The sequence below is a fragment of the Arvicola amphibius genome, chromosome 7 (genome assembly GCF_903992535.2).
Source record: "Arvicola amphibius chromosome 7, mArvAmp1.2, whole genome shotgun sequence".
Classification (NCBI taxonomy): Eukaryota; Metazoa; Chordata; class Mammalia; order Rodentia; family Cricetidae; genus Arvicola; species Arvicola amphibius.
The window spans coordinates 46,947,375-46,972,370 of record NC_052053.1 but is presented as its reverse complement, the minus strand read 5'-3'; the positions used below and the strand labels follow the sequence as shown (position 1 = coordinate 46,972,370).

At 46.6% G+C, this 24,996-nt stretch overlaps 1 protein-coding gene across 4 annotated transcripts; it reads right to left on the bottom strand.

The window, feature by feature from the left end:
- Positions 1-1,934: 1,934 nt before the first annotated feature.
- On the bottom strand, positions 1,935-24,767 carry Ttf1 (transcription termination factor 1). Of its 4 annotated transcripts, XM_038337086.2 has the most exons (11): positions 23,118-24,767; positions 21,775-22,001; positions 19,192-19,377; positions 18,124-18,202; positions 15,372-15,502; positions 14,365-14,599; positions 9,846-9,935; positions 8,773-8,838; positions 6,336-6,421; positions 5,234-5,411; positions 1,935-3,284 (listed from the first exon to the last, which is right to left on the bottom strand). In XM_038337086.2, exons 1-11 carry the CDS (start codon positions 24,734-24,736, stop codon positions 3,266-3,268), a joined length of 2,916 nt encoding a protein of 971 aa, XP_038193014.1. In that variant the 5' UTR covers positions 24,737-24,767; the 3' UTR covers positions 1,935-3,265. The 4 variants fall into 4 exon arrangements, 3 of the variants coding, with proteins under 3 accessions (XP_038193014.1, XP_038193015.1, XP_038193016.1); XM_038337087.1 differs by lacking the exons at positions 1,935-3,284; positions 6,336-6,421 and having other exon boundaries at positions 5,277-5,411; XR_005286220.1 differs by lacking the exons at positions 1,935-3,284; positions 5,234-5,411 and having other exon boundaries at positions 6,349-6,421; positions 14,372-14,599.
- Positions 24,768-24,996: the final 229 nt, after the last annotated feature.

Below are 24,996 nucleotides of genomic sequence, written 5' to 3'. Positions count from 1 at the left end.
AGTTAATGGCTGATAGCTTCAACTCAGCAGTGATAACTGTGACACCAGAGGCAGGCTGCCCAGAGTCATAGCAAGAGCCTTTGGGAAGAGACATCCTGACATAACTACAGTGAAACCAGCAGCTGAGGTATAGAGTCTTCCAGAATATCCAGCTCTTGGGATGCAGGAAGGAGGAAGACAGAAGAGCTCTGGACAGTGATGTAGTATGTGTACAGAAAGGGAGACTAGCCACAGGTCACTGTTGTGAGGAGGCCGCTGGTTCATTTCCCAGCTGCCCAGACTCCTGAAATAATCACACAGAAACCATATTATTTGAATTACTGCTTGGCCCATTAGCTCTAGCTTATTTGCTAAGTCTTACATCTTAATTTAACCCATCTCCATTAATCTGTGCATCACCATGAGGTTGTGGACTACCAGCAGTTTCAGCACATCTGTCTCCAGCCAGCGGTGGCTCCATGGCTTCTCCCTGACTCCTTCCTCCCAGCATTCAGTTGAGTTTTCCCCATCTAGCTCTGTTCTACCCCATCAGGTCAAGCCAGTTTCTTTTTATTCATTAATCAATAAAAGCAACACATAGACAGAGAGACCTCCCACACCAGGTCACAGACAGCTGTTTAGGTTGGAGCAGGCAAAGGGACTTGAAGGATTGAATGGAGGCTGGGAAGCATTTCAGGAAATAAACGATGTGGCGTGCATGTCTACCTCTATATTAGTGGTCACACACCCCTCAGGCCTTCGACTCCGCTGCTGGTGGTGTGGTGTGGCATCCAGGTATCCCAGGCTGACTGGGACCTGGTTCTACAGTCTGCAAGGCTGGGAAGTATAGTGAGAGGAAGATGTCTGAGAAGGCTCCAGGCCTGTCACTCTGGCTTCCTGGGGGTGGTCACTGATCTGGCACGGAGGCTCAATCAGCTTTTTCACTTCCTCTGAACTTGACATTTCCTCCTCCATACTTGATTACTGTCATGAAATCTGCATGGACTGAGCAACTAAACCAGCTCTTGGGTGAGGCTCCCTTCCTTTCTGTCCACTCTATCACAGACAAGGGTCTGTTCTACATTCCCCCCCCCAACACAAAGGAACAGCTGGTGGGTGGGTAGGACAGGGGGAGGGTGGTGGTGAAGGTGAGATCTATGCAGTTTCCTTTGCGGGGGCTTGGCAGTATTGGAGAAAGGCAAGGAAAAGGTTATAAAAATCAAACATTTGGGCGCTGGCAAGATGGCTCTTCCAGAGGTCCTGAGTTCAATTTCCAGCAACCACATGGTGGCTCATAACCATCTGTAATGAGATTTGGTGTCCTCTTCTGGCCCACAGGGATACATGCATGCAAATATTGCATATATAATAAATAAATCTTAAATAAATAATAAACAAATAATAAATTAATAAATAATAAAAAAACAAATAAAAAAATCAAACATTTGCAGAACACACAAGCTTTCTGGGCACCACTGCTCCAGCCACTCTGTTGCTTCTTCAGAGCCCACCAGCCCAATCTGCTTCTGATGCATGGCTTTCTCAGTTACACCCAACTTCAGAGCTGAGCCAGTCCTAGCTTGCTGGCCATGCTGACAGCTCTGCATGACATTGGACCTGCAGAATAGCGGCCAGGGCCACTCCAGGAGCAGACAAGACCATTGCTGCTTCCTCAGAGGCAGAGCTGTAGAAATGAGGCCATCCTGTGTGCACAAAAAGGCTCCAGAAAAAAAGCTAGAAAACCAGGCCAGAAGCCCAGCCCTGGGTACGGAGGAGCAGGGCTAACTTCATGCAAAACGCTGGCGAGCACAGGTGGGGAGCTGTGGTCCGGGGCCGACTCCCACAGCTAGTTTTGGGAGTTCCCTGAGGCCTTCAGAGTGCTCTAAGTTGCTGGGCTTTGCACTGTGAACTGTGCAATGTGCCACTGTCTTCAAGTCATTCCACATACAACTGTATAAACAACCAATTTTATTTTTAAGTTTTACAAAATTGAGAAAATATATATTCCTTTGAAATATTTCACAAAAATATACTTTCATGTCAATCAAATCTATTGTTATCACTTTAATTTACCATATAATATTCCATTCTAGACACATAGCATAACTTAACATACTTCTTATTAAAGAATATTTAATATTTTTCTTTTTTCTCTATTACAAACATAACATTGTTTTATACATTAATACTACTATCATTTCTGTAGAAATAAGTTAGTCCTGTCACACTGAGACTAGAATGTCTGAGGGACAGAGAAGGCTATGTAGAGAAGCATGTACTAAGACATTTACTCAATATTTGTTCGAGACAGGGTCTTCTGTAGCCCAGGCTGGCCTAGAACCTATTTGGCAAGGAACACCTTGAACTCCCAATCCTCCTGCCCCCCACCCGAGTGCTGGATACATGCGTATGCACCAGACAACTCAATGTTATTTGCATGTCTATGAAAAGTGCTGGGGTACAGCGGCAAGCCCAAGCACCCCATTACTGTGCTTCCTTCCCCTGTGGCTGCTCTAGCCCACCTTCTAATGGTGCCACAAAAATGACATCTGAGAGCTGTGGGGGTCAGGAGATTGCGAGGGGCACCAATGGGAACGGAGCATATGGTACAATCTGCCACACTTTCCTTTCTCTGTGCTCCCCAGCACAGATGAGATACAAGCCTGAACACTTGGTGTCCCAGACTACCTTGGAGCAGATTTCTGCTAAGGTTACACATTGACACGTCTCTGCAGAGGCATGTGCTGATGGAGGGACATAGGCCAGCAGCAGTAGACAGCCTGGGGTATGGGAGCAGCTGTTTGGAACATGGGAAAATTGGGGTGGTCTGCAGGACTACACAGCTTCTCTGCAGTGCTGCTGCTCTCTGGGCAATGCACGCCTCCTGTTGGCTCCAGCATCCCACTGAACAATCTCTGTGTGTGTGTATGCTTGAGACAAGGTCTCATTATGTTGCCCAGGCTGGCCTCAATCTTGTGACTCCCTTTGCCTGTGCAGTGTGATCTCGTAGAACACCTTTTGTTACCTAAACCCCGGTAGAAAGTTCTCTCTCTGGAACACCCATGGTGGTTTCGCTTTCCTGACAGAGGAGCCTCCTTTCACCCTGCACTGAGACTCCGACGGGAGCTGTGCATCAGCTGGACAAATTCTTAAGACTAACAGCTGAGCTTCCACAAGGAACGCAAGTGTGCCAGCAGATATGGCCACCAGCAGTCCACCCAGAAGAGGAGATGCGCAGGAAGAGGTCCAAGGGAACAGAGAGCAGTCTGAGGAGGAGGAGGGCCAGTCACTGCAGACCTGGGGCACTGGAAAAGAGCAGAGTGGCACCGTCAGGAAAGGGCAGCTTTCTCATTTTTCTCCAACAACTGCAGGGCCAGTTGCTTTGGTTCAATGGGGCCCGCGGTATAACCATGTCAATATAATGGTCCAGAGGTATTCAATCAGCTCACGCTTCTCACAGTCACACATGAAGGGGTCCCTGCAGGTGCCACACAGGGAAGTGAAACCTGGTGCAGACTGACTTCATCAACCTGGATCAGACTTCAGGGAGTCTAAAGCCAGGTGGTTCATTATCAGTATATTTAAAACACAGTACAATTTGGGAAAAGGTTTCCAGGCAGTCAGTCCAATTAGTCCAATTCCAGGTGCACATGCAACTACAAAGAGATTCTTTTATATAGTACGTGTGACCATAAGGGTGGGTTCTATAGCTAAAAGGCCTAGAATCTAGTGTGTCTCTGACAAATATACAGGTCACAAGGGACATATAGTACATGTGACATCTCCCCTAAGGATGGGTAAGAGTCTAGGGAGGGAAGAGTCTGGGATAATCATCCTGGGGAATTAGGGTGAGGCCTGCACCTATAGCAAAAGATGGGTGAAGTCTGTCTCCACAGATAGCAAAAAGGTCACCAGGTCGTTAATAGAATCCACTCTTGGCTTTCTGGATGGGATGTGGGTATCTGATTTTATCTCCTTCATGGAGAAGACATCCCTGCGTGATTAATATTCTTGGTTCTCCTGGTGCTTGTCTGTGAGCACAGGACCTCTGTGCCCCCAATACAGGCAGACTTTAAGGTGAATACTAATACTTTTAAAGATAGGCAGGTGTGCACGGGTGCTGGGTGCACATGTATGTGCATGTGGAGGGTAGAGGGCAGTCTCGGTGTTCCTTAGGAGCTGTGCTGTCCACCTCATTTCTTCAGGTATGCTCTTTTACTGGGCCCCGTGACTTGCTGATTAGACTAAGCTGGCCAGCTAGCCCTCAAGATCTTCCTGTTCCCACAGCCCATGCGTAGGTGGTGACTGGCACATGCCACCATGCCTGATTCAGCTTTTCAACCTGAGAGCTGGGGATCCAACACAGGATCTCATACTTGTGAACTTGTGAGTAAGCACTTCATTGGCCAAGTCTTCTCCTCAGTGTTTTTTTTTAACAATTTATTTTTTTTAATATACATTGGTCTTTTGACTGTGTGCATGTCTGTGTAAGGGTGTTGGATCCCCTGGAACAGGAGGTACAGACAGTTGTGAGCTGCCATTTGGGTGTTGGTAATAGAACACTGGCCCTCTGGAAGAGCATCCAGTGCTCTCCAGCCCCTCTCCAATGTGTTTTAATGCTCATCCGTCCGTCACAATGCTTTAATGGTCACCCATTCATCATACCATTCCCCGTACCCCCCAAGACAGGGCTTCTCTGGGTAGCCCTAGCTGTCCTGGAACTCACTCTGCAGGCCAGGTCTGCCTCAAACTCAGAGATCCACCTGTCTCTGCCTACTGACTGTTGGGATTAGTGGTGCGCACATCCACTATGCCCAAGTCATACCATTTTTAACAGACAAGATCTTCTTGCCTGGTCAGATCTGGGAACTTTCTCCCCTCATCTCCAAGGCTTACATATTAAAGACAAGGTCCCTAGGGCAGTGTCAATGGTAGATGGTGTTTCCTCCTAGGAGTTCTTTATGACATCAGGTGAGCCTTGAAAGGGATTGTGGGATTCCCCTAGTTCTCTTTTGTGTTCTGGCTGTGAGGTAAATGACTTTACTTTCACAAGTTTAGCCACACTGCATTGCTGTCACAGGCCCAGAGTAACAGCACCAATGGGGCATGGACTGGAACCTCTAAAGAGAAAACCAAAGTGAACGCTTCTCTTTCTGAGGCAAGCAGCTCAGCTGCTCAGCTACAGCAAAGAGCTGACCAACACACAGGCATACACATAACCAAACTAAAGGAATAGGGTAAGAACTGCACTTACCTGGGCTCCTCTGAGCCCTCCCCGTCGCTGTCGTCATCGCAATAGAAGATGTCTTTGAACAGGAAGTCTTGTTTGGGAGCTGAGGGCGTCTGGATCTGGCTACTGTTTTTCTCCTTCTTCTTGTCTAACTTTTCCTTCAGCAAAGGCAGACTGGTCTCATATAAGTAGTCAATGATCTCTGTAGAAAAGGTCATTTTGGAATTATTTGTATAAGTCTCTAGTTAAGGTCAAAGGACACAGGCCCTTACAATGCCCTGCACTCATTACCACATATAAGTCCACCTTAACTGGGGCACATAGTCTCTTAGGCAGTCTTTGAGAAAATCCTATGAGGCAGGCATTATTCTATCCTTATTTTTCTGTTTGGCACAGGGCACTCTCTCTAGTGTACACAGGTGTACAAGTCTCTGTGAGTACATGTATATAGATAAACACACAAGTGCACATATGTGGAGGCCAGAGACTGATGTGAAGAGCTTCCTCAATTGCTTTCCACCTCATGTCTTAAGGCGGGCTCTCAGTGTGAACTTGGAGCTCTGTAATTTTATGGGTTTGGCTAGAGTGGCCAGCCAGGGAGCTCTGGGGATCTTCTTGCCTCTGTGTCTCCAGAACTGGGATTTCAGATGTGCACTGCCTAGCGTCCCATGTGCTTGCTGGCGACCGTAACCCAGGTGCGTGTGCATGGCTGCATAGTCAGTGCTCACTGAGACAAAGCCTGCTCCCTCTAACCCATCTTTCCAGTGAGGAACCAAGACCTGAGGGCACTAAGAAAGCTGCTGTAGGGCTTTAGAACACTCTTCAGGACAGCGGCCCTGCCATGTGGCTCCAGGCACAGCACTGTTAGGAGGTAGCAGAGCAGAGCAAACTGCCCTCCATCTTATCAGAGCTCCTGGACTCAGCCCGAAGTCAAGGGGAGGAGACTCTGGAACCTACTTTTTTTTTTTTTGAGACAGGGTGTCCTATGTAGACTAGTAACCCTGCTGTGTAGCAGAGGCTGGCCTCTAACTCACAGAGATTCCCCTGCCTCTGCTTTCCTATTGCTGGGATCACCACACCCGGACAACACAATACTCTTAACCAGACAAGGATTTGTAATACTGACCTGGAAAAGTCTTTTTCTGCCAAAAAGGAACACAGGCAGCTTTCAGCTTATAAAATTTTGCCTGAACAAAAGGTGGAGGGACATCCCTTTAGAAAGGAAAGGTAGGGGGAAAAAAAGTCAATGAAAATGTCATCAGTTCTTTCTGTGATAGGGTTTCATGTAGCCCACACAGGCCTGGAACACACGGTATAAGGACGACTCCCGATCCTCCTGCCTTCACCCTGAGTGCTGGTGTTATAGGTGTGCATCACACCCGAGTTGATGTGGTACTGGGGACAGAGCCACTGCTCTGTCCTGCCACATGGGAGGCAGCACTAGCCCAGCTGAGCTGCACCCTCAGCTCCTCTCCTATCAGTGGGCACACTACCACTGGGTTATTCTGCATATAATTAGCCCCAAGCATATTGAGAGTTGTTTCTATAGAATGTACTTCTAGAAACAGAATTACTGATTTCCAAATGGAATTACTTAAATGCTGAAGGATACCAGGCCACAAACCAGATAAAATTTACTTAAAAAAAGGCAATAATCAGGAGGTGGACAAAGAAGTTTAGTGAGGCTGGCCAGATATGGCCCATTTCTGAAGATGGAGGTGGGTGTATAGAGCTCCATTTGTTCTTTTGTCTGTCTAAACTTCTGATAAAAGGTTAAAAACTACTAGGCATTGTTGATAAAGCAGTGCTTAGGAAAAAGAGCTTATTAAAAAAGGATTCTCAAGAAGCTGAAAACAAACTCAGAGAGCGATGGAAGAACAGCAGAGTAGAAGAAGGAGGGTCATCAAGGTCAAGGCCAGCCTGAGCTGGTGAAGGCACAGAGAGAGGAGGTGGGAGGGGGATGGATGGGTGGATGGTAAGGAGGGGAAGGAAGGACAATCGTAAAGGGACTGATACAGTTAAAACTGGCTCCTTGAAAGGCATTCCCTGGTGACCCTTCAGGTAGAGAGAGAAAGTGCACAGCCAGTATGAGCTCTGATGGTGGACATGGTCCAGGTCCTGCAGGCCTCTTGCACAAATGCTCTGGGAAGGCACCCAGATGCTGGCTTCCCGTGGGCAGGGGCTGCTCACTTCTTTTCATGCATCCCTTACTCTGGACAAAGCTACCCGTTCTCTATTAAAAAATAAAACAACATCAAACTGTGCTGGCTAGCTTATGTCAGCTTGACATGAGCCAGAAACATTTTGGGAGAGACAACCTCAACCGAGAAATGTCTCCACCAGATTGGTCTTCGGGCAAACCTCTGAAGCATTTTCTTGAATATGGGAAAACCTTGCCCACTGTGGGTGGCGCCACCTCTGGGCTGATGGTTCTGGGTGAGAAAGCCATGGGAAGCAATCAGTGTTCCTGGACTCTGCATCACTCCCTGCCCCCAGGTTCCTGTCCTGAATCCTGCTCTGACTCCTCTCAGTGGCTGCAAGTGAGAACTACCAGGGAATACAAAAACTGGACAGCCGGGCAACACCGTTCCAACAGCCACTGGATGCGGCACCGCTAGCCCTAAAAAGTTCTCCAGTTCTTGAAGCTGAAGGCGGGAAGATGGTGAGTTTGAGGCCAATCTAGCTACACAGCAAGATCCTGCCACAGAACATAGCAAAAGCAAAGCAAAGTGAAGCCCAAGGCCAGAGATGATCCAGTGTGAGCAGGTGCTGTGTGTGGAGGCTGGAGGGTGAAGTCACGGGTCTTCCTCTGTCACTGCTCACTTTATCTGCTGAGACAGTCTGGAGCTCAGGGGATCCACCCTCCCAGCACTGGGGTTACAGATGCCAACACCATGTCCAGCTTTGATATGTGGACTCAGATCCTTGTGCCCCAGTGGCAAGCACTTATATATAGACTGAGCTATTGTTCCACCCACCTCTCTGCACTCAAACACAATTCCACACACAGCATGAATTTTAGGCCTGCAAAAATGTGATAGTCATATACTGAAGTCGTCTCTTGGTGCTTGCCTCAGTGCCCAATAATCTGAGTCTGGTCCCCACAACCACATGGTGAAAGGAGAGAACTGAGTCTCATGAGTCTTCTGATCGCGATATGTGCACTGTACACATGCACACTCATACATGTGCACACACACACTCATGTACACGCACAGATACACACATGTGCAGAAACGTACACATACACGTGTACACACACATGCACACTCATACACATCCATACATATACACAAACAATAAAAAAAGTTATTTTTTAGCCGGGCATGGTGGCTCATGCTTTTAATCCCAGCACTCAGGAAGCAGAGGCAGGAGGATCTCTGAATTCAAGGACAGCCTGGTCTACAGAGTGAATTCCAGGACAGCCAGAGCTGTAACACAGATCCTGTTTTGGAAAAGAAAAAACAAAACAAAAAACCAAAAACAAAAGAGAAAAGAAAAGAAAAATTATTTTTAAGATATTCTACGACTGAATAAGCTTAATGTTCAGTAAATGGTCTTACCCTATGGCACTAGCAAGATCTTCCCAATCTATTTCATTAGCATCATTCACATTTAGTTCATATAACCTGTAAGAAAGAATAAACATTTCAAGTCAAATCCACCTCCACAGACTCACAGACGACCAAGAGCGGAAAGGTCCAGGGCTTCCATCTTATCCTAGTCCCCAGTACACTGTCCAGCCAGTCTGAGGTCAGTCCAAGTCAAGACAGCAAGCTCTGGAGATGAGCTGAGAAGATCTCCCCATTCCACACAGCCTCTCAGGAACAGTGCCCTGCACTCCAGTCCACTGCTCAAGACACCGTTAGTATCGTACGTGTGCCACTTATGCAGTCACCCTCCGCACCACGGGTTGGGGGCACCAGCCCCATTCTGAAGACAAGTACATGGAGCTTAGGGACTCAGCCACCAACTCACTTTGTCATGACTACCAAGCAGTGAGACCCTGAACCCCAGTCCTGCCTGACCTGAGATGTCTTCTCAGATCGGCTAACCTGTCTCTCCTGCAGAATGAAGGGTGGGGCACAGCAAGCCAGGGTAACACAGGAAGCATGGCAGTCATGGGACTAAGAAGCTGGACAGAATGGCCACAGTCACGGGCCTCTGCTGCTCTTGCTGCCACTCCAACATAAGCCTATGTCTGCCAGACTCCCAGGTGTCAGGGCTGCTCATGCCTCTACTTTCCTTGGGGCTACTGTGGCAAGGACCCTGCACAGACACGGAACTCGGGACAAAACCGGGCAACAGCTGCACCAACAGTCACTGCGGTGTAGCGGGGCTAACTTTGCCATCACCAATTCCCAATGGACAGGAATAGCACCCCCATAGGGACTGCTCTGCAGACTGAACTAACGACTTTAACTAACAACACAGTATGGCCACCATGCATTGTCCCCAAGAACACTGGGAAGCAGGTAACTTCTCTTCATCAGCCCTATTCAGAACTGGTCAGAACAGAGATTCAGGAAGGCAGGCCACACACCAGCTGTGACACACGTGGAAGGTAGGTCTAAGCAACAGCATCCTAGCTCTGGATTAACAGTGGTTTACACAGCACCCACCCCTATTTCAGTACCTTTCAATAAGGGTGATTTTGGCCTGCAGAGCATTGACCCCACGATACACGAACCCACCTTGGGTCATCCTTTTGGTGAGAATCTCTGTCCTGTTTTTAAAAAAAGAAAAATGTAGCATACTTTTAGTTTAAAAAGTACAAATTTCCTTTATTTTTAGTGTAGAGAGTAAGGCCTTGTGCACAGGTGAGCGCTGGAGAAGCCAGGAGAGTTAAACACACAGCTCACCCCTTCAGTGGAATGAGGTGCGCATCTGCTCTTCCTGGATGCCATCTTACAACCTGGGGTCCTTTGTCATCTGAAGAGACAGGCTCTGCCTGTGTCTCCCAGAATTGTTTTACTTATCCAAGCAAGACCTTTCCCCCAAATCACTCTATGAGAGATGTCACCTGTGCTTTCCAACAGCCTAAGTGACTTCTGTGTTACCTTAGGGCCGGGCCAAATGGACACCCAGACACTATGTTTACCCGAGTCAAGCAGCCTCAACCCTAAATCTTGGGCACTTTCTCTGAGTTAACAGTTCCCTTCCTTGTGAAAGAAACTAGATGTACTTTGTAAGGAATCTCAATGTAAACATGTCTCAAATTGTTGTGCACTTGGGACCTAGTTAATTGTTATCTGAATACTTTTTTCCAAAAATTGTGCTGTGCTCAAATATGGCTCAAGTAAAACGATCTGGGCCAGACAGACTCTTGAAGTCCTGGGCCAGTGCCAGTTACAAGAAAATCGGGCTGAGTCAAGTTTTGTCCTTGTCTCTCTGTGGGTCGTTTCTTCCCTGCCTGCTGTACCCTGCAGGGAGTCAGCACATCTTCCGCACATGAACTGCTCTCACTCGATGGGCAGGAGTAAATAAACAGACAGAATGGTCATGACTGTTTATGGGGCTTATGGGGAGGAGAGGTCTAGCTTGTGGTATGAAATCTGGGTAAGGAAATTTTTTTTCAAATTGATAAATGACAATTTTTGGTTTTACACATAAAGGCCGATGAGAAACCATTATTAGTTCTATAAAGTGGAACACTTCAATTGAGGCACAGTATACTTATGAGTATTATTTTCGCAATGCAGCAGCATGCTGGCTTCACTGCAGCACAATGGAGTCCACGTTAAGTGTAAGTTCCACCCAGCAGAGCTGGATTTCAACCTCTCATCACCTTCATGTTTTCTCTTCAGTTCCTTTGCCGATTCACTGACTGTACTTTATGATATCATATTAGTGGAAATAAGATTTTTAGACCCAATTAATCATGGATTAATCAGAACATTCCAAACTGCTTTCGCAGCAGGGGACTGAGAAGACGGCATCTGTGCTGTAGGCCTGGGCACCAGGAGGGACCGTGGAGAGTGCACTGTAAACAGACAAGGCTGTGGGGCTGGTGTGGGTGGACTATGCCTCTTAGTAACAGAGCCAACATTACCCTTCGACTGTTATTCTTCCCGTAGAGTAGATGACTCTCTTCATAAAGACTCAAGCCTATAATATGGAACCTTTAAGCAGTATCCATCAGATGGCAGGTAATCTAGGACCCAAGTATGGCTTGATTAATGGCAAAGGGGTTTGATTTCTTTGCTTTGGGAAATTTTGAGCACGTGGAGGCCAGAGGTTAACATTGGCTATGCTCCTCTACTGCTTTCCACCTTACTGTTTGACACAGGGTTGCTACTGAACCTGGAACTTAATGACCAGAGCAAAGGCCACCAATGAGCTCCATCTGTCTGTCTTCAGCCTCATCCCACCCCCTGTGCTGGGGTTATAGACACCTGACTTTTACGGGGTGCTGGATACCTGAGCTCAGGTTCTAATGACTTACCCACTGGGCCATCTCATTTCCTCAGTCCCATAAAGTAATAAGTCTATTTACAGGTGCTGAAGTATAATATATATATATTATATATATATATATTTTATATATATATATATAATATATATATATATATATATATATATAGTTTTGTTTTGTTTGAGATAGGGTTTCTCTATGTAGCCCTGGTTGTCCATCCTGGACAACTTACAAAACTAGCCTCAAAATCACAGAGATTCACCTGCCTCTACCGCCAGAATGCTGGGATTAAAGGCGCGAGCCACCACCACTCAGCTGCAAATGCTCTTTGGGGTTGTTTATAAATAGGTGGCTATAGGGGCTGGAGAGATGGCTCAGTTTAAGAGCAGTGGCTGCTCTTCCAGAGGACCTGAGTTTAATTCCCAGCAAACACATGGTAGCTCACAACTCACCCTAACTTTAGTTTCAGGATATCTAATGCCTTCTTCTGACCTCAGGGGGTACCAAGTATGCATGTGGTACACAGACACATATGCAGGCAAAACAACCAAACATATAAAATACGTATAAATATACAAAGAAACGACCAACAGGTGGCTTTCTTGTTCCTATCAATAGCCTCTGAAGAGCCAGTGCCAAATTAGGGAGAACTGATGTGCTGACTCCTGGAGCCTGCAGCTAGCGGTTGGAAGAAAGGGCCGACTGTGTGCAGGGAGCACCAGCAGTTAGGATACACACAGGATTGCTCACAAAGGGCACCATCCATCGCAATCAGCCTGACAGAGCACTTCTTCCATGTACATGCTTTCCCTCACTTCTTTTTCTTCTGGCTTTTGAAACAGTGTCTTGCTCTATAGCCCAGGTTGGCTTTGAACTTTAAAACTCCTGCCTTCAGCCTCCTGATGACAGGCTTGTATTGCCATGTATAACACACACATAGCTAATCCACACTGCTCTTCCCAACCACTAGCTGTAGATTAAACACACTGCTTGATTTCATTTCAAGTTACGACCTGCCCAGGGGTTGAGGCTCCTATTTCTCTGTTCACATTAAACACACCTTGCACATCTTCTGTTGGCTCGGAAGCAGCACAGCCCCCAATCATTCCCCCTTCCAGCACTGAAACATCACCCTCCAGCTGAGGCCCAGAACCTATTCTTCTGTGCACCCTAAAACTAAAGTGTAGAAACGGTCCCACTTCCTCTACATACTCCCAACATTATCTGTTCTTTAGGGTTTCTTTCTCTGAGCACTGATGTTTGTTAAATGCAGACTAGGCTGGGAGTGATTACATAGCATGCATTTGGTCCTGGGTCTGAATCCAGAACAAAACCAAAGCAAAGCAGAACTGAAAGGTATTAAAAGGGCAGTACAATTCAGGAGGCAACTTTTTTTTTCTTCCCTGAGACAGGTTTCTCTGTAGCTTTGGACCTTGTTTTGGAACCAGTTTTTTTTTTTTTTCCCCTTTAATGAAATGTTTATTTATTCATTATTTGTACAGTGTTCGGCATCCATGTATTCCTATATTCCAGAAGAGGGCACTAGCTCTCATTACAGATGGTTTGTGAGCCACCATCTGGTTGCTGGGAATTGAACTCAGGACCTTTGGAAGATTAGGCAGTGCTCTTAACAACTGAGCCATCTCTCCTCCCCTGGAACAAGTTCTTTTTTTTTTTTTTTAATATTTATTTATTTATTTATTTTGTATACAATATTCTGTCTGTGTGCATGTCTCCAGGCCAGAAGAGGGCACCAGACCTCTTTTACAGATGGTTGTGAGCCACCATGTGGTTGCCAGGAATTGAACTCGGGACCTTTGGAAGAGCAGGCAATGCTCTTAACCACTGAGCCATCTCTCCAGTCCCCTGGAACAAGTTCTTACAGACCTTAAATTCACAGAGATCCGCCTGCTTCTGCCTCCAGAGTGCTGGGATAAAAGGCGCATGAGCCACCACAGCCCAGTGCAGGTGTCTGCTTTTAATGTAAAGTACCCCTCTGGATTTTACTCATTTGGAAGGTGAGGGTCACCAAATGCCTTAGACATAGTGTGGGTTCAGTCCATGAGGAATCCCTGCTGCAGTGAGGATGTAGCTGGACACCCAGGCTCGACCCTCCAGAGCTCGGGAAAGTGAGAGGACATGCAGCCAGAAGGAAACATAGTCAGGAACTAAATCAGAGAATGGCTATGAAGGCGCTGCAGGGCAGCCCCCAGCAGCCACTGACCTAACCTCAAACCAAGCAAGGCCAAGCAACTCTGCCACTAGGCTCTGATCTCCCTGGACATGCATTTCTATCAGTTGCTTCAGTGTTGCAGATATGTAACTTCTGGGGTTATTCAGCATAACATGGGGGTATAAAGAGTACTTCCTTAATGCTGTTTTAATTAAAAATTTTTGTTCTTCCTGCCTTACTAAAGACATGAAAGATAGTCAAGAGTTACAATCCATCTTACTCTATTACTCAGGCTAGCCCCAAATGTGAGATCCTCCTGCCTCAGCTTCCTGGATTCACAGACACCAAGTCTGTCTTTAAGTTCTGTATGAGGAAGAAATAAACCCCTGCACACAAGCTGCTCCCCACGTGCACACTGTCAATCAAGGTTAGGTACTGACTGAAGCAGGTGCAGCAGGGGCTGAGGCATTCTCTACACTGTATGTTGTGCACAGCTATTTATAGGCTCACCCAGGCCAGACAAACAAGAGAAACCCATCAAAATAGACACAGGAGTCTTACACTTACCACTTACTTTTGCACTGCATCCAGTTTCTGGTCTCCACTCTGGCTTCCACTTCCACCCATGAAATGCCCTTGTACAGTTTTTCCCGGACAATGGACAGGCGACCTTCAGGGTCTTCCTGGAGTCTAGAATCCAGTTCTCTTAACTCCTGGGGAGACATTTTCTTTAGGATCACATCCTCCACAGCCTTGATTAGTCTCTGGGTTTCGGTCTTACTCCAAGCACCGTGGTTTATATCTGTAGGCATAAAAGGATGACCTTGTAGTTGTTCATCTATTTGCTTTCTAAGCACATTTAAAAGGAGATGATGCCAGGTGATGGTGGTGCACACCTTTAATCCCAGCACTCAGGAAAGAGAAGCAGGTGGATCTCAGTTTGAGGCCAGTCTGGCCTACAGAGTGAGTTCTAGGACAGCCAGAGCTGTTACAGAGACAAACCTGTCTCGAACCCCCCCCCTCCCACATGCCACTAAATAAATCAAAAAGATAGATAAATAGGAGATGATAAATCAGGCCCTTTCCAGAAAACAGTAGGCAACAGCTCAATCAAACCAACCTAAAATAATTAAAAATAGTTATTCTTGCTTTTTGGCTTTTGAGACAGGGTCTCTCCGTGTAGCCCTGGCTGTCCTCAACTCACTATGTGGACCAGGCTGGCCTCAAACTCAAATATCAGCCTGCCTCTGTCTCTCAAGTACTGGGATTAAAGTGGTGCACCACTCTGCCTGGTTTAAGTCTAACACTCTGGGGCAAAGAGACTGCACACCTCCCTTTCTGAGGCTCCCTCCTGGCCAGCTTCTGGAGGACCAGCTTATGAAAAAGGATTCATGCTACAAGATATGGAACTGAGGCATGGTCAGTAGGCTCAGTAAATAAAGCTAGTTTCACTGACAGCACACAAAGAAGCCAAATGAATTAACAGAGAGAGCAGGTACTAAGAGTGGGTCCACAGAGACCTCTGCACACTGGCTCAGTCACTAGCTTATTTCACAGTGAGACAGGCCACTTACGACCACCAATCTGAGAGTACTTCAGGGCAACAGAGAGGCTGCTTCGGGCTACCATTGCCCCGATCTTTTTCCAGTCGTTTCCATGGAGGGAATGGTATGCCTTTAGCTTCTTAGTATCTTCTTCATTGTACCTGAGAGAAGGAAAATAGATGTTTAATGAAGTCCAAGACTAGAAAGGGTACCTCATGGCATTACTTTGGAAAAGCAGAAGGCAGCACTGACAGGAAGCCATGTCCCTCCTACCAATGGCTGGAGCCCCTCCCTGCCTGTCTCAGCATTTCAGTGGTGGTCATGCTCTCAGTCACAGCTGGCCAGAGCCAGAGGCCAGAGCAAACCATCTGAGCCTGTTCTTACCCCACAGGCTCTGTGCTGGCTTGGACACGGCTCTCTCCACCACCGGATGGCCATCTGCATGGTACTCTGCAAGGAGCGCTGCACTGTTCTAGGCCTGCCTTTGGCATCTATGGACCCCTGGATCACACTACAACCAAAGCATCATGTAAGGCCCTCGGCCATGCTTCACGCCCCCACAAGGAGGACATGACTTCACTTAGTATTAGCAAGATTAACATGAGAAGAAGCTTCCTCTGATCTAGGCACATGACTCCCTGATTCAGCCATCTCTGGCAAGCACAAGGCCTGGGTTCCACCCCAGTGCGTGGCACAACACTTCTAGTTAGTATTGGAGGGCATTCATGACCTCCATTCTAAACCCACTCTCACCATACATGGCAATAAGGGTTAACTCCATGTGTCTGGTAGTCATACAGGAGTTGGCACAGCTGGGAGGCAAGGCCCACGAGGAAGGGACCTTGTCAGATTGTTCTCTCTGGGCTTAACATAAATATGTGTATGCCTGCATTAATCCTATTAAATATCTAAGTAGTACATTATACATTTTATAAATTTTGAGATTAAACACCATAAATAGTTAAGCCATATTAGCAATTTTCATAACCTTAGATTTCTAAATTTTTTTTTTTTTTGTTTTTGAGAGAGTTTCTTTGTATAATCAGCCTAGCTGTCCAGGAACTCACATTGTAGACCAGGCTGGTCTCAAACTCATAGAGATCCACTTGCCTTTGCCTCCAGAGTGCTGGGATTAAAAGCATGTGCCACCATGCCTGGCAGATTTCTAAATCTTAACCCAATGTGGGGGTGGGTTATGTCAATACCATGGCTAGTCAAAGGTCTGGAAGACAGGGACAACCTCTGACATGGAACTTCTTTAGCATAATAGTGTTCCAGTGTCTGCAGAAAATGCACTCACAAACAGGGACAATAGAAAACATTCTATAAAATTCTACAAACATTCTATAGACACATTCCTTTTCACTATTAAGAATGGTGGGAGGTGGCTGGACAGGTGGCTCAGTGGTTAAGAGCATTTACTACTCTTTTGTTGTAGCCCTGGCTATCCTGGCTCTTGCTACGTAGACTAGGATGGGCCTCGAACTCAGAGATCCTCCTGTTCCTGCCTTTGCTTCCCAAGTGTTGGGATTAAAAGTGTGCAGCATCACACCTGGCTACACTTCCTGCTCTTTGCAGAGATCCCAGCATACACATGGTGGCTCACACCAGTCTGAAACCCCAGCTCTCGGCGGTCTGACACCTCCTCTGACATCTGCAGGCTCCTGCATGTGTGTGGTGCACACATACATACAAAATACATTTTTTAGATTAAAAAAATTGTGGATGAGAGAATAAGGATACAGTGGGCAATGGGAGTGGGAGAGAGGGTAACAGGGCTGAGTCAGTAGGTATGGTGCTCACCCAGTCAGAATGAAGGCCTCAGTTCAGACTCCTCACTCACTTAAAAAGCAGGCACACGGAAGAAACAAAAACGAGAATGTACTGCCAATGTTAATTTTTCTTTCTTTCTTTCTTCTTTCTTTTCTCTCTTTCTTTCTTTATTATGTATACAATATTCTGTCTGTGTGTATGCCTGCACGCCAGAAGAGGGCACCAGACCCCATTAGAGATGGTTGTGAGCCACCATGTGGTTGCTGGGAATCGAATTCAGGACCCTTGGAAGAGCAGGCAATGCTCTTAACCTCTGAGCCATCTCTCCAGCCCCTGCCAATGTTAATTTATAATGTTGGACACAAATGAAAGCTGGGGCCTGTCTTTGGGAAGGAGGAGTTTGACCACATCAGGCATCCTGCATGTACCACAGAACTGCACCTTAAACATTTCCAGAACCAACTGGATGTGCCACAGCGGAAGGGAATTCCAGTGAGAGAAGCTCCAGCACTGGAGATGACTGTGCAAGAGAGCAGAGCAAAGAGGAGCCAGTGAGAGGCAGGAGACGCCCAGGGCTGCAGCCAGGAACACAGAAAAGTGGACACTGAGAACAGAAGATTCCTGATGGCTTATTAAGGAAGTAGGAATGCAAATGATTTGTTTTCTTATTAAGGAAGTAGGAATGCAAATGATTTGTTTTCTTTTTTTCTTTTTCTTTTTTTTGGGGGGACGGTTTGAGATAGGGTTTCTTGTGGAACAATCCTGGCTGCCTGGAACTCTCTCTGTAGACTAGACTGGCCTCGAGCTTACAAATCTGTCTGCCTCTGCCTCTCAAGTGCTGGGATTAAAGGCGTGTCCCACCACCGTCTGGTGGAAATGAATCTTAAAGGCATATACCTAACCAATACCCAGCTAAATTACAATGCAGAGATCTTTGTGATCTCCACTTCTCACCAAGGCTGTGGATACTTTGTTACTTGACATCAGGACCAAGCTATGAGACTCTTACCTGCCTTTGTAATTATTCACATCAAAGATCTTCTTTGCACGGTAGTACACAAGCTTCCAGGGCCGAGCGATACCTTTCCCTACAGTCAGGAGACAGAGTCAGAGAGGCAGAGGTGGCCGATGTGAGACATACATGGTCACAGACACCAAAGTAACCCAGTGGAGCTTTCTGTAACAGATTAACTCATGTGCAACAGAGTGCAGAGGCTGGCTCTTCACACGCCCGCACTGTTAGAGCAGATGAATACATGGACAGTCAACACTGCCTTGAGCGTGGTACATACTGGGTTCGAGGACCCACTCAAGACCCTCACTGGATTGCCATTTCACCAAGATTGTAGGGGAGCACAGGAGAGGAACAGGCCTCTCCCCAGCAAAGCCTTCCCCATTTCCAATTCTCCAGGGGCCACCATCCCACTTCCCTGTGCAGTCCAGAAAACACCTGTGGAATTACCATCTCCACACTCAAAAAAGGTTCCTTCACAAGCGACCTGATGTCACTTATGCATCTTTTTTTTCTCTAATGTATTTTTTGCTGGACATGGTGGTGCACGCCTTTGATCCCAGCACTTGGGAGGCAGAGGCAAGTGGATCTCTGAGTTCAAGGCCAGCCTGGTCTACAGAGAGGGTTCCAGGGCAGCTAGGGCTACACAGAGAAACCCTGTCTTAAAAAGATGAAAAAAAATTAAACAAACAAATATCCTCTTCTCTACCCTCCCAACTTTGTGTCTTCTTTGTTTTTAACAATCCTGTGTCCAATCTGAGCTGTCCATAAACTTCTGGAGCCGTTCTCAGAGGGATCACTGACCTAACTTTCTCAGCAGAACCCACCAACAGGGGTCCAGCTCAAAGCGCTGCCATTAGAAGACCATGGTGCATGGAGAAGGAATGATAAACAGGACAAGAAACTAAAGTCATAATTACTGCCAAGTAGACAAAGATAGAAGATCATTTTACTTTTCCACAAAATCCACAGGTGCACTCCTCTTGAGATACGAACCCATGGGACTCAGAGTAAGTATTCCTCAGCACAGGGGGCTGAGGCCCTTGAGTCCGCTTCTCCACTTACCAATGTGCAGCCTGAATGCATGCTTCCGTTTTAAATTGGTGATCAGAGACTTCTCCTCTGGATATCTGTCTGTGTACAGCAGCTTGTCCGCACTCTCAATTCCAGTCAGGGACAGGAATTCTTGCACGTTTTTCTCTATTTGTTTATTTTCTTTAGCAGAAAATTTGCCAAATCTAATAGCAACACCTAGGGTTGAGGAGGGAGGAGAGAAAGTATGTATTGTCAATAATGAATAAAAGCAAACTTACCACACTCATTTCTTTTCTGTGGTCTGGTACGTGCAGCTGTTGATCCTCAAATCCATCTTTTTTTTAGTGACAGGATCTCCTGTTGACCAAGTAGGCCAGGCTGGAAGACCAGCAAGCCCCAAAGACCTTTCTGTCTCTGCCTCCCTGTGTTAGGGTTACAAGCACATGCTACCATGGTCAGCTCTTCTACATGGATTCTGAGAGCTGAACTCAGGTCCTCATGTTTGTGCAACAAGCACTTTATTGACCAAGCAACTCCTGAGCCCAAAAGGAAACCTACCAAGCTCAGAATACCAGGTCCAGCAGGTCCAGCCTGCCAGGAGCAGTCGAGCCCACTGGGATCTTTGGCACTGAGTGGCTCTCCATCCTCAATTCTAGTCTAAGCTATAGTTCGTCTCCCCAGGTCTTCTCGGACATTCTCTTCCACAGTGACTTACTTGTTTCCTCAATCTCTTTAAAACAGTTACATTAAAAGCAACAGACATTGATAATAAATCCAGTCAGTATTGAAGAAGAATCTAGAAGAAGCCTTCTCCCACCCCATGTCACTGAGCTCCCTGAAAGTGGTGTTCACAGGGGCTAACAAAAAGCCTGCTGAACAAACACAAGCTTTTTCTATGTGCAAACCAGGGTCAGGATTGACAAAACGTAATACAGTTTACAGAGAAAGAACTCCTGATCCTTGTTCAATCATTAAGGATCAGTTGTATGACTAGTGCATTGTTCTTTCTTTTTGCAGAGCTGGAGACTCAGTTTACTTGTCTGGCTTTAGATGTTTTGTTTTATTGTGACAGGGTCTCATGTAGCTCAGTCAAGCCTCAAACTCCCTACGTAGCTACGAATGGGCTTGAACTTCTGATTCTCCTGCCTTCACCTTCTGAGAGTTGGGATTACAGACAAGCACCAGCACACTCAATTTATGTGGGTGCTGGGAATCAAACCTAGTGTTGGGTGCATGCTTTGCAAACATTCTACCAACTGAGCCATAGCTTCAGCCCTGGTTCGGTTTATTATACATACATACATTCATGTAACAAAATTAAAAAAATAACTCAGTAATTTAGATGTAGAGCCAGGCATGGTGATTCACACCTGGTAAATCTAGCACTTGGGAAGCTGAGGCAGGAGGATTGAGAGTCTGAGCTCAGCCTGCTTTACCTCATGATTCAACTCAGAATACAGCAAAATACAGCCTCTGTAGGCTGTGACTATATTTTATTACCACTGCTTAATAAAGAAGCTGATTTGGCCAATAGCCAGGCAGAATAGAGCCAGGTGGGAAATCCAAGCAGAGATAAGGGAGAAGGGTAGAGTCAGGGAGATACCAGCATCCGCCCAAGGAGCAAGATGCCAGAACACCACTGGTAAGCCATGGGCCACGTGGCAATATACAGATTAACAGAAATGGGTTAATTTAAGTGTACGAGCTAGCTAGTAATAAGCCTTGCAGTGATTATTTTAAGAAAGGCTGCAGGACCAGGGAGGGCAGTAAAGCCTCCGTTTACAGGGGGCCAGAAGACACTGCTCTTTAAACTGTGTCCACATGAGGCTCTTGCAGGGTGTGTGATTAACCTGTTTGTTTCTACTCTCTTCAACCTCCTTGGCTCCCAAAGTCAGAAGCCCCTCACTCAATGTATAGTGCATACTTATGTAAGAGTCCTTATGCCACACATGATCATGCATGATAAATACATACAATGAACAAACATTCTAAAAGATGACTTTTTTTTTTTTTGTTTTGTTTTTTTTTTTTTGTTTTTCGAGACAGGGTTTCTCTGCAGCTTTTTAGAGCCTGTCCTGGAACTAGCTCTTGTAGACCAGGCTGGTCTCGAACTCACAGAGATCCGTCTGCCTCTGCCTCCCGAGTGCTGGGATTAAAGGCGTGCGCCACCACCGCCCGGCTCTAAAAGATGACTTTTAACATTCCCCAGTAAGCAACTATTCAGTAACTAATGCTCAGTTGTGGCACATAATCTCAGATCTATAGTCCCCACCTCCCACCCAAGATACAGTTTCTCTGTATAACAGCCCTGGCTGTCCTGGAACTCACTCTGTAGCAGCTTCTTAGATCTTCTTAAAGAATGCTTCAAGCCGAGCGGTGGTGGCGCACGCCTTTAATCCCAGCACTCGGGAGGCAGAGGTAGGTGGATCTCTGTGAGTTCGAGGCCAGCCTGGTCTACAAGAACTAGTCCCAGGACAGCCTCTAAAGCTACAAAGAAACCCTGTCTCAAAAAACCAAAAAAAAAAAAAAAAAAAAGAATGCTTCCCCTGGGCCCATCAATCCAAGTCACTCACGAAAGCAGCTGTTGCCTGCTCTGGATGTTGAAAAGCTTACCTTGTGCCTTAAATTCCTTGAATCGCCCCAGGTCATCCCGATACATGCGTCTGATTGTGGTGGCTGCCCTTTCCTGTATATCAGGAATGAACTCTTGGAGCTGCTTCACTGCAGAGCCCAAATCCACATCCGAGTTGTCAGAGTCTCTCCCATCTTCAGATACATATCTTGTTGCAGAATTGCTGACTGATTCCAAATTGCTTTCTTCTTCAGGGGTGGATTCTAACCTAAGGGGGAGACCGGGTAACCAACAGTCATCTCTTCAGTAACACCTTTCTGGCTCTTCCTGAATGGCTCTCAGTCAGAGTAGTGAAGTTGGACTGCACCTCGGAGCCATTCAGTCCCTAACTTCCAAATGCTATGCAGCCTGACGACAGTAGATGGGTACATGCGGGCAGAAATTTATGTGCTATGTCTCACCCGTGGTTCCTGCAGCACAGGCTAGAGGCCTCATTTCTTCCTTAGTTTTTATTTATTTACTTATTTTTTATTTTCGAGACAGGGTTTCTCTGTAGCTTTGGAGCCTGTCCTGTAGACCAAGCTGGCCTTGAATTCACAGAGATCCGCCTGCATCTGCCTCCCAAGTGCTGGGATTAAAGGCGTGCGCCACTACGGCCCGGCTCTTTCTTAGTTTTTAATGTATCCACCGCAACTACTTTAGCCAGTTCTTTACCAGATGTCAGAATCTGTCTGCTCTTAGTATGTTCAGGCATCAGTGAGTCTGTCGGACTGAAAACTAAACCATCTTGCCCACCTATTAGCAAGTTAGTGTTTTCCTATGACCTGTGGCTCAAGGAAAGCCAGCATATTCCTGCCTCACAACCAGTGTTCTAACAACGTCCCCAGTAGACCCACACCTGTTATCACTGCCGTCCATGTGACATTTAACAGCACTCCATTAACACTTGTGTGAACTATTCTAAGTCAGACTCCATTTTACTTAATGCTGAAGCAAACACAAAAAGTTACGGAGTGAAATTGAGAAGAGAGGATCTGTCCCAGTCTAGGATCTAAGAGTGGGAAAGCCTCCTTCCACCAGCTCAATAAACAGTATACTCGCATAGCATTAGATAAGTAATGCTAGTTTTGCACAATCCTCAGTATAATATATGTAACCCTTACAACTATACACACTCCCAGACAAGCTGTGTGGCTGGGAAGTCTTAAAATGACTCAATCTTATAGCAGTAGGTAAAAGAGAGCTCTGTGAACATCTAATTTAACTACATTCTTTTATACATGAAGAGATTCAGCTCTCTGCTGAGATGGCTCAATTATATGTGCACATTATGATTTCTTTCATTTCCTAGGCTCACAGAAGCCACGTCCCATTCCCAGCTTACCCCTGCATCTCTTCTGCATGCTTCTCGCTGGAACAAGCCTGGGTTCCTGCCTCCCTTGGTCTGTGGTCCACATCCTCTTCCCTCAAAGCATTGCTGCCTTCCAATGAATCCACGAGGGCATTCTCAGCATTGTCGTCAAGCAGCGAGACATTGTCACCAGAGGTGGCAATAGGAATAGATGCACACTTCCTTTTCTTAGACTTTTTCCTGATACTGTGGGATCCTTTGATCCTCTTACCTCCTTCTCCAGTCCCAGCCTCTCCTCCAAGGTGTGTGCTACCAATGCTCTCAGGCATGACCCCCAATTCCTGGTTCGTGAACACATTTTTCTTAGACTTCTTTTTACAAGACACTGCTAGTTCTGTGCTTTTGCCTTCTAGATTCACAGAAGACAAGGATTCTGAGTGGGGCAAGATGATGTTCTCATGCTGGCTTTCCCGTACAGCATCCCCGGTTGCAACTTTCTTCGGATGCTTTGGATTCTTATTGCTCCTAACATCAGTGTGCAGTTCTTGACAGTCATGTTTCTGGGACTCAGCAACAGACAGCTCCTCTGCTTGGTCTGCTTCTGCTGACTTTTGTCCCTTGCTCACATCTACATAAACAATATCCACATCTTTTCTAGAACTCTCCAGGAGGTTCTCTATGTTTTCTTTATTTACAAGGATGATCCCTGTTTCCACATCCACCTCCCAAACACTACTTCTCTTTTTTTTATGGGTAGAAATGGTCTTTTTGGCTTTATGGTAGGTTTCTGAATTTTTCAGAAGGGAAGAAGTAAGTTGTTGGAACTCCCTCCCCTTCTTCCTCTTGGCTATGTGAGGACGCTCACTCTCCAGGTTCTCAGGGGCTGGTGTCTGGGACTCCTTCCTCTTCCCCAGCTTGGACACCCGAAGATGCTTACTCTCTAAGCTCTCAGGGGCTGGAGTCTGGGACTCCTTCCTTTTACCCAGCTTGGACACCCGAGGATGTTCACTCTCCAGGGTCTCAGGGGCTGGTGTCTGGGACTCCTTCCTCCTCTTCCTCAGCTTGGACACCCGAGGATGCTCCGTCTCCAAGTTCTCAGGAGCTGGAGTCTGGGACTCCTTCCTCTTCCTCAGCTTGAACACCCGAGGATGTTCACTCTCCAGGGTCTCAGGGGCTGGTGTCTGGGACTCCTTCCTCCTCTTCCTCGGCTTGGACACCCGAAGATGCTCAGTCTCCAAGCTCTCAGGGACTGGTGTCTGGAACTCCTTCCTCTTCTTCCCTGGCTTGGACACCCGAGGATGCTCAGTCTCCAAGCTCTCAGGGACTAGTATCTGGGACTCCTTCCTCTTCTTCCCTGGCTTGGACACTGGAGGATGCTCACTGTCCAGGGTCTCAGGGGCTGGAGTCTGGGACTCCTTCCTCCTCTTCTTCCCTGGCTTGGACACCGGAGGATGCTCATTTTCCAGGGTCTCAGGGGCTGGAGTCTGGGACTCCTTCCTCCTCTTCTTCCCTGGCTTGGACACCAGAGGATGCTCACTCTCCAGGGTCTCAGGCGTTCTTATTTGGGGTCTTTCCTCAGACACAGAAGACCGTTTCTTTTTCTTGTAAAAAGCTGCAGTGTGAATTTTAAATCTGCTTGAGTCTTCTTCCATCCTATTCCTTTAGGAAAACATGACAATGGTTTATTTTGGCCTTTTAAATATAAGTCTGGGGGCAGGAATGACAGCACAGTCAAATGAAACTGTATGACAAATGACAAGTCTGCAGCCATGAGTATAAATTTTGTATTATTCAAAATATGGGAAGCTCACTGTGATCCACATTGCCTGGCCCCACTGCCTTTATGATACACACACACACACACACACCCCTCCCAATTCACAGGAAATAACACTGTCCTGCACATTCTGGA

Bases quoted from the DNA above. Each gene is read 5' to 3' on its own strand.
- Ttf1 (XM_038337086.2), bottom strand. From the start codon at position 24,736: ATGGAAGAAGACTCAAGCAGATTTAAAATTCACACTGCAGCTTTTTAC. The intron at 15,503-18,123 runs GTAAGAGTCTCA...TCCTTCTCTCAG, and splicing joins GTGAATAATTACAAAGGCAG to GTACAATGAAGAAGATACTA. The intron at 6,422-8,772 runs GTAAGACCATTT...TCCTTTCTAAAG, and splicing joins GATCTTGCTAGTGCCATAGG to GGATGTCCCTCCACCTTTTG.